This window comes from Phodopus roborovskii, unplaced genomic scaffold, assembly GCF_943737965.1.
Source record: "Phodopus roborovskii unplaced genomic scaffold, PHOROB, whole genome shotgun sequence".
In the NCBI taxonomy this organism is placed as follows: Eukaryota; Metazoa; Chordata; class Mammalia; order Rodentia; family Cricetidae; genus Phodopus; species Phodopus roborovskii.
Genome location: NW_026126525.1, coordinates 12,779,354 through 12,788,670, shown reverse-complemented (window position 1 = coordinate 12,788,670; position 9,317 = coordinate 12,779,354). Strand labels below are relative to the sequence as shown.

The 9,317-nt window shown below is 39.7% G+C and overlaps 1 protein-coding gene across 1 annotated transcript; it reads left to right on the top strand.

Annotated features, from left to right (window-relative positions):
• The first annotated feature begins 335 nt into the window (after positions 1–335).
• Areg (amphiregulin) lies at positions 336–8,533 on the top strand. Its single transcript, XM_051198391.1, has 6 exons — positions 336–452; positions 1,546–1,770; positions 4,038–4,242; positions 4,932–5,081; positions 6,778–6,886; positions 8,300–8,533. Exons 1-5 carry the CDS (start codon positions 389–391, stop codon positions 6,869–6,871), a joined length of 738 nt encoding a protein of 245 aa, XP_051054348.1. The 5' UTR covers positions 336–388; the 3' UTR covers positions 6,872–6,886; positions 8,300–8,533.
• The last annotated feature ends 784 nt before the right edge of the window (positions 8,534–9,317 follow it).

The following is a 9,317-nucleotide window of genomic DNA, read 5'->3' as shown; positions in this document are numbered from 1 at the left end:
TTTATCCCAGCATCCACAGAGCTCGATCCCCACTTCCTCCCTGTTGCTGTCTGCCTGCCTGGTTCAGGGGTAGTAACCTCCTGCCTCCTCCACCCACAGCCGGCCCGTGACGTCACGGGCGGTGGCTCCCGCGGGGCCTATAAAGCAGCAGGTGCTCACTGCACCTCACCCTCAGTCGCTTGGTCTCTCCTTCCTGACACGCGGCCACAGCCCGGACATCCCGAGCCGACCCCAAGGCGCTGGCCGCTCCCGCCGCCCAGAGCCCGGCGGGATGGGCAACCCCGCACCGGTGCTCGCCCGCTGCTCCATGGTCCCAAGGCTCCCGCCACCCGGAGCCCCCGCCTTCGTGTCGCCGCAGAGACCCCGACGCTGTCGGCTCGCGGGACCAATGAGAACTCCGCTGCTGCCGCGGGCGCTCCCGGTGCTGTCGCTGCTGCTGATTTTAGGCTCAGGTGAGCACCCAACTCCTCCAGCAGCAGCCTGGGTTGTAGCCCCTTGTGCTGCTGTCTTTTGACGCCCCGAAATTTGTCCGGCCAGGGAGAGGATGCCTGTAATTCGCTCCGCTGAAGTTGCTCTTGATATGAGGTTGAGAGAAGCAGACAGGAGTCTCTAGCGTTCCCCAAGGACCAGGCTGCCAAGAGAGTATCTACACTAAAATCCAGCTGATGGAGACCTAAGAGGTTATCTTAGCCCAGCCTTTCCTTTAACACCTGAGGAAACCGAGTCCAGACAGGTGAAGTAATTCCTGCAAGGGTAGTTAATCCAGGAGGATTTGAGGAGGGTTCATTGCCTTCTGTCCCCCATCTCTTGTGTCTACAGATTTTATTTTTACCCTCCTAAAGCTAACTCAAAGTGCACTAGAGAGAGGTTGAAAGCGCCACTGCCAGTGCCGCTTTGAGGTTAAAAAAGATAATAATAAAATAAATACATAAATAAAAACCATAAAAGAAAAGAAAAAGCAAGGACTGGAACTCAGGGCTTCCCAATAGTTACCAGGTGCTCTCAACTTGTTCTCTTTGATAATAGTAATCATAATAAAATACTGGATAAAGATAGTGAAAATCCTTGCTTTTAGCCACCATTGTACTACTTTTTTCATTTTATGTACAGATTCAACAGGGATAAACAGGTGTTAAAATGTATCTCCACATCCAGCATCCGTTAACAGGAGGCAGGCAAGCATGGGCACAAGGCATGCAAGTCAGACCTGCACCAAGAGGCTGTTAGATATTGCTTGTTACGTGATTCTACTGGACTGACTTGGCAGGATTTTTTTTTAAATTGTGGAAATTGTTGTAGGCTATCCGTGGAAAGGAAAATCAATCCAGATAAGAGAATCTCCATAATTAAGCTGCTGAGTTTGCTTCTTGGCAGACTGTGAAGTTGCTTTCATGAGTGACTCAGAAAAAAAAATCAAAACAACAACAACAAAAAAATAATAGTGCATGAGTGATAGCTGCTTTGATAGGAGACAAGTCTCCCAGCACTGCTCAAACAGTGAGACAAAAGCACCTAGACTCAAGGCTTCCTCTTCTCTCCCTGCAGGCCATCATGCAGCTGGGTTGGCCATCAATGACACCTCAGAGAAAAGTGAAGCATTTTCTGGGGACCACAATGCCACTGGACTTGTGGTTTCTGTGGCAAGTGAGGTCTCTGCCATAAGTGAAATGCCCTCTGGCAGTGAACTCTCCACAGGGGACTATGACTACTCAGAGGAATATGATAATGAACCACAAATATCCGGATATGTTATAGATGATTCAGTCAGAGGTGAGTACAGGAGACTGGGAAAATGTTGTCTATGAGATGTGGTTTGATCTTAGCAATGTGGCTTCAGAAGAAACATGGCTTTTCAGTTTTCTGATGGCTTTATAGGTGTGGCTATTGCATATCCTTTACAGAGGTATTGGAGATTGCATCCTATAGGTCTTGATCAACGTCTTTGCAATTCTGGGAAATAGAAATTATTACTTTCATTTTACAGTCACTGAAGCTCAGAAAGGCTGTGCAGCCCAGGGAGCAAGTTGAGTCAGAATTAGAACCTCAGTCTGCTTGATTCCAGTGACTAGGTTCTTTTCCAAGTGTGCCACATGACCTCCATTCTGAGAGCATAGGTAGTCATTAACCATTCCTGTGGGCCTTGTAACTCGACATTTGTATCCCCTCCCCCATACTACTGTGTTCTAATAGCAAGCATTTTAACATAAATAAACAGAAAAAAAAGACTGATCTCTAGAAATGTTAAAGAAACACAAGTAAGTGTAGATTTTATTTTTATCCAAACTAGTGATCTGGGTTTTTTTTTCCCCTCTTTTGCTCTTATCAAACAGATCTTTAAGAAAATGCCTTTTCTTTTAAATGAGAGAGAGAGAGATAAAAGCTCATGACCTCCATTTAACTTTGTATTTTGGGGGAAGAATGACCATTGATAAGTCAGATCTAGAATTGTTTGCCATAGAGGCAGGACAAGGTGATTCCAGAGTTCTTTAAGGTTTTTTTTTTTTTTTTTTTAGATTTTGCTAGCAGATTCTAACTCTTACTCCCCTCCCCTCCTCCACCTCCTCCTGTCCCTCCTATGGAGTCTCCCAGAGCTGAAGAAGAGTGAGTGGGATGTCCTAACACAGGGACAGAGATGGGGGCAAGTGACAGGAAGGATAAACCTCAGTGATCATTCTACTTCGGTGCCTTGCTTCTAATTGTTTTGTTTGTTGTTGTTGTTTAAAATATATGTCATAGGAAAGGGAATTAGATTAGACCATCGCATGCCCACTTTCAGAGGGCAAAATCAATCCCTAGTGGAGCAAGTGGTCATTGCTTCGAATTGCAGCTCAGTGTATAAAGCTGAGACTGTTGGTTGAGCTCATTTGAAAGGCTATTTGCTTAAATGCCCATGGGTGTCCTGTGTGTTGCGACACTCCAGCACAGTGACTATTATTTGGCTTGGACTTCTAATCTACCTGATGAAGTATAGTGATATTCATTTCAGACAGTTCTCCTAGAGGGCTTTTTCTAACTTACACTTCTTAATAACCAGAAGAAATTTTTTTTTAATAAATGCTGCAAGGGCACCTAGTTAAATTTTAGCTTTTATTAATGCACTCAAAGCAAGCTGCTAAAAACAAACAAACAAAAACTCCTACAATCATTTTCTTAAGACAGAGATGTTGTCTTCGACACCCCTTGTTACCCTTCTACTAATATTTCTGTTGTGTCTGTTTTGTTCTGTTGTGTTCTGTGAACTGCCTTTGGGACCACTGGGGCCTTCTCTTCTTGGTGGTCTCTTTTTGCTAAGTATGTAGTCTTAGCAAATACACACCTATTGAAGGATTGGCACAACAAAAATGTATAACATTAAACAACTCAAGCCTTTCTCTCCCTGTCTTTACCATGTAATTAACTATACCTTTCATAGTCCTGAGGACTCTAAATCTTAAGAGTTGAGGTGGCATTCTGAAGAAAGGGCACAATATTTCAGTGTTATTTTAAAAAGATTGAATGAAACAAAGAGCCCCCTGAAGGTGTTTTGTTGTTTTCAATAATACATATTTTCCAGTTTTCTCCACCCTTGAGTAGTGACCAATAATTTCTGGCTTAAGACAGTGAGCCAAAGACAATTATGGAGAAGTAAAACCAGCAGATTTGTCTCACACCACTTTTAGTCAAGAGACATTGTTTGGTACAATGAAAACAAACAAAAAGTCTTAAGCGTGTCAGCCACTGTGCTTTCCAGCTGCTTTTCCTACAGATGTCTTTTGTTTTCACTGAACTATTTACCTCTATATCATGAGAGGTACAGTGCAGTTGTGTGCATTTTTAGGCAAAATAGCAAAAGTAGCTTGTGGCACACATAAAATACCATCTGACACAGATAGTCTCTGGAGGTTTATTAAGTGTGCATGTCGTGTTAAAGAATGAGGCAAAAGTTGTTCCCAGTGCTGTGATTTCTCAGTCTCATGTATCTCACGTGATTCTTCAGATGAAAAGAAGATGTTGACAGTAAATCTGATCTTAACTTGTCAAACTTTCCTTTTCTCTAGTTGAACAGGTAATCAAACCCAAGAAAAACAAGACGGAAGGGGACAAGACTTCAGACAAACCTAAAAGGAAGAAAAAGGGAGGCAAAAGTGGGAAAGGTAGAAGAAACAAAAAGAAGAAAAAGAACCCATGTGATACGGAGTTCCAGAACTTCTGTATTCATGGTGAATGCAAATACATCGAGAACTTGGAGGCGGTCACATGCAAGTAGGTTTAGAACCACATAAAATTCCCCATCCTACATCATGCCTGAAACCTCCACAGACCTTTGACTTTTCCAGTGTGTAAACCAAGGCCTGGAAACTTCATAAAAGATACGGTCGATAATATGTAGGCTTTGTGGACCAATAATAGGTCTGTACACTCAATTAAAATCTAAACACTTAAAAATAGAGAAAAAAAATCTTAAATTGCAGGCTGTAAAAATAGGGCAAAGGGACTGTAGTTTTCTACTGATATAAACCATCATTTTATTATATAATATAGATATATTTTAAGCCTTTTGCAAAAAAAATTTTAAAAAGCCTTAAAATATTTATCAAATAACTTTTCTTTCATGTGGTTCTGACATCCCCCAAACCTCACAAGCCCCTAGCACTAAATGAAATAAGAGTTGACTGTATTAACTGAAAAACCAGGCACCGAAGTCATCTTTTGGTCCTAAAGAAACACAAGGAGTGACACACTATGTCTTCTTGGAATATCACACTCACATCCAAACTCATCACGCTTGTTCTTAAAGATCCTAAGGTAGAATGCATTCCATGTCTCATGATTTTTTAGTATACATGATGGCATGGCCTTTCTAAGTTAAATTAAGTGACTACCATTAAGTAGTAGACTTGAAGCATACAGAACCTTTTCAACATTTATAATTATGAAATGTGATGTTACAGGTGTCATCCTGACTACTTTGGTGAACGGTGTGGAGAAAAATCCATGAAGACTCACAGCGGGGATGACAATGACCTATCCAAGATCGCAGCCATTACTGTCTTTGTCTCTGCTGTAATCCTCATAGCTGTTGGCATTCTTGTCACAGTCCAGTAAGTACATCACAACTTAAGAATTAACTCTTATCAGTATTTCTACCAGGCTCTGCTGTTATATTTTACATGAGTTATTTTGTATCATGTGACCCATGAGCTGAATATAATCAAAATCTGCATTATTTGCTACCATTGAAATGGCATATAAAGCCATCTTTCAGAGGTAGAATATTTTTAGCTTAAAATTGATATTTTATTACATATTATATTTTTAATTATGGTTATTTCTGAATCTCAGAAAGTATTGTCTTTGAATATTTTCCACTCAAGCATAAACTAATTAGGGTCATATTGAGTTCATAGTCCCAAACATACTTCTTCAGCATTAAAACTAAAATCTAGAAGGGCTTAAGATCTGCAGCCATAAAAGCTATGTCTCTTCTCACAATACAGTGCAAAGCTCTGAGCTTGTATGCTGGCATGGTGCTGATTGGTTTATAGTATAGGCCTATTTCTGTCCTTATTGGGTATTATAGTGTGGGAACATATTAAGAAACAAAGAGAAACATTTCCTCCTGATGGCATGGTGTAGGCAGCAAGGACAAACTTTGTTACTATGGTCCTCCCACAGCATCTTCCCTGGGCAACACGCCTCGCTTCAGGACCAAAGAATGCCCATGCTAGACTGTTCTGATGGGTACATCAGCATGGTATTGTCTCTCAGACAGAAGCCATGGCATAGGGGAAGCTGGAGGAGGATCTGCATGACTCTAGAATGACTCACTGCTGCTAGAGCTTGGGAAAAGCAGTGGATTCATTATTCTAATTTTAGGTCTTGGTAAATTACCTTAACAACTGGATTGTGTACGTGCTCCATCACTGCTGTTCTTCAGGATACAGGACTTATCTTTTGCCATTGTTTATTGTTATCTTAAATTCAAATCAGATAGGGATAAAATGACAGGTAAAAGCTATTTTATTATGCACATGGAGTTTGATGTGCAGGTTAAATTTGTTTTTGCACACCTGAAATTTCTTCTAGTGCCTCAAGCCAGGTATGCAAATGCATTTAGGAAAGAAAAGAGAACCCCTGTGAACCACTATTATTTGTCATAGGAAAATAGAAAACAAAATGTGAGCTAAAGATGTTTCACAATAATTGAACTTGTAGTTATTCATCTTTCAATGCTCAATAATCCTCTAGAAGACTTAAGGAATGACTATTGCTTTATGGCTGCTCTCTACTTTCTTTGTGGCAGTGCTGGGGATAGAACTTAGAACCTCTCACATGCTGGCCAAGCTGAGCTACATATCTAGCAGTTTCTACTTTTTGAAAAAGGGTCCATATTTCCCAAGCTTTTCTTGAATTTGTGATCATCCTGTCCTGGCTTCTTGTACATGTAGTCTTTCTCTTGTACTCCATCACCCCAATGCTTAATTCTTTAGGAATAACAGCAAAAGACATGGATATGCTCCACATAATATGAAAGTTTTCATTGTGACTATACATTTAAATTTCACTGTTCGAGAAATGTGTTTATATAGTGGCAGCATGAATGTCCCCCACACCACCACCCAAAAAAGAATATTGGCCAGACATGGCAGTTGTGCTTAGGTTTTGGTTTAGTGCAACAAACCAACATATGGTGCTTGTCTATAAGAGGTCACAGGAAGAAATTCACCATTGTCATGAAAGTCCCCATTGCACAAGTAGGTAGGACTTGCTAATAGTGGGGTTCTGTGTTCTCCAAAGGCTTCGAAAACGATATTTCAAGGAATATGAAGGAGAAGCAGAGGAACGAAAGAAGCTTCGACAAGAAACTGGAAATGTGCCCGTCATAGCCTAGCTGACGACAATTCAGGTTTGGCCTTTAAAATTCATCTGCCATTTAGATGCTATAATTTTGAAAAAAAAAATGGCAACACTTGTCTCAAGGCAAAAGAGGAATCTATTTTTAATTATGAATGTGTGTGAAGAGCTGTTTTAGGAAAATGTTATTCTTTGAGTCATTTTGATTTCAGTCTTGTGAAAGGACTAAGTGTTTACTCATTATTCAATGGAATATAGACATGGGGAACTCTGGTCCTTTCTCAGAGAACATAATGCTTTGTAGGTGGAGGAAAACTATGAGGAATCCAAACATTGAGGAATGTAAAATAGATGTCATACGAAAGGAACCGATGAACCAGGGAAACATTCCAAAACTGGGAGAATCACTGGAACACACTTAAGAGCCAGGAAAGAACGTAGTGAGTCAGGAAAACAATTATGAAGCAAGATTGTCAACACTGAGAGGTTAACAGGTCATTTTAGGAAGATAGAAATGTCCTCATTAGGATGACTGTTGGGTGAGACAGGGGAGTAATGACAAGGTAGGCTCACACAGTAGAGGGCCAAGGTTAGCTTTGAGACAACTGGAATGTTGCTTTAAAGGAAGGGGCACACATTTGAGAGTGCTTTGCTAAAAGCCTATGATTTAATTTTTAAATAGAGAGCTAAGTAAGTTTTAGGTAGAAAGTACACAGTAAAGAGTTAATGAAGATGACAGAGGAATAGGGAGGCAAAAAAAATTCACATCCTCAGACATTTAGGAAAGATGAAGTTGTGTCCCTAACCCTCATTTTTTGGCCTTCATTAGAGTTGTCACTTAAGTTGACTGTTAAGTAGGATATTCCTATATACACCTTAAGTCTACTGAATCATAAGTTCTAATTTTAATACATCCCAGATGATTATAACTCATGAAACGGGTAACTGTTGATGACAATGTTATACTTAGTAGTCTTTGTATCTTTAAATATTTCACATGTGTGCTTAAGCTGAGACTGGATGCATACATGAGGGTGGAATGGGATATTAATATGCTGTGTTAGCATGTGGTGGCTGCCTATTAACTGGTAGCTACTATTATTATACCCCTGGTACTAATTATCCTAAATTAACTGTATATCATAAATACTGAGACACTTAATCTTAGTTTTTAATTATGTCTAACAGGGTATATTTGGTTAGGAAAACTGTTTTTCTTGACTACAGTTGCCTCTTTTATTAAGCAAGGTTTTAAATGGCATGAGAATTTGTAGTTTCCCACATGGACATAGAATTTAGGAAATGAAGGGCAAAGTTAAGTCAAAGTGGCAGTTTTCTGTGAGAAGATCTAGCATGTCTCCTAGGACATCCCAGAAAAAAGAAACTGACAAATTCTGATTCTTATAAAGTTTTTTAAAGCCATATAAGACTAGAGCTTATTTCTGATACTTCTCTTTCCTCACAGGTTAACAGTCTTACCACTGCCAAGTCAGAAGCAAAATGCCACATCGGTCCTCTTCTTGATGAAGGAAGTGGAGCCTTCTGATGGTTCCAGCCTCTCAGTTGTCACTTTTCATGATAGTCTTATTTCTGTACATAACCAGATCTGTGGAGATAAAGTATTTTTTCATGCTGTAAATAATTTATTTAATATTTAAGTGTTATTTATTTTGTAGCTCATTAAACTTTTTTAAACAAACAGATTGAGAGTTTGAATATTAATTTTGAAGTCTCTAGGGCACTTTGCTCCTGACATTTGGTTAGGTCAGTCATTTACAAAGGCTCCCTTCTGACTTTACTGTTTTTGTTTGTTTGCTTGCTTACTTGCTTTTTACTTTCACCATTTGAAAAGGGTCTCAGTGTAGAAATCTATGATTCTCCTGCTTATAGGCATGAGTGACTATACCTGGCTAAAACTTTAGTTCCTTATTCCTCTCACAGACACTAATAACTGTGATAATTGTAATTCCAAACTGACATTTCCTATTCCATATAGGATTTATATGAAATTATATAAGCATCTAAAACACACACACACACATACATATGGCACACACATGCACATGTGCGCACACACACACATTTCATTGTTTATTTTTATTGCTCATTGCTGTGATCAACATAGACAAAGAATGTTACAAATGTCACAAATGTTACAAATGAAACATTTGCAGAAGAGATCTCCTTTCCTAATATAGTGTATATTCATAAAAATCCAACAAGCACCCTTAGTTTGCAAATGTTCTCACAGTATGTGTGCATGTCTGATGGATGCTATTTCATGTTCATGAAGCTACAGGGCCACAAACAGTGTAGTGCCTGGCTGTTAGACCAAGTTATATGCATATAAAGTGAAGGGACCTTTATAATGCGGGGGAGGGGGAGAATGAGCATAGTGACAGTAATCATACTGAATTTCATGAACAGAGGTGCCATAAACATCAATGGTTCATCTATCTCTGACATACCAGTAAATTCTTGTC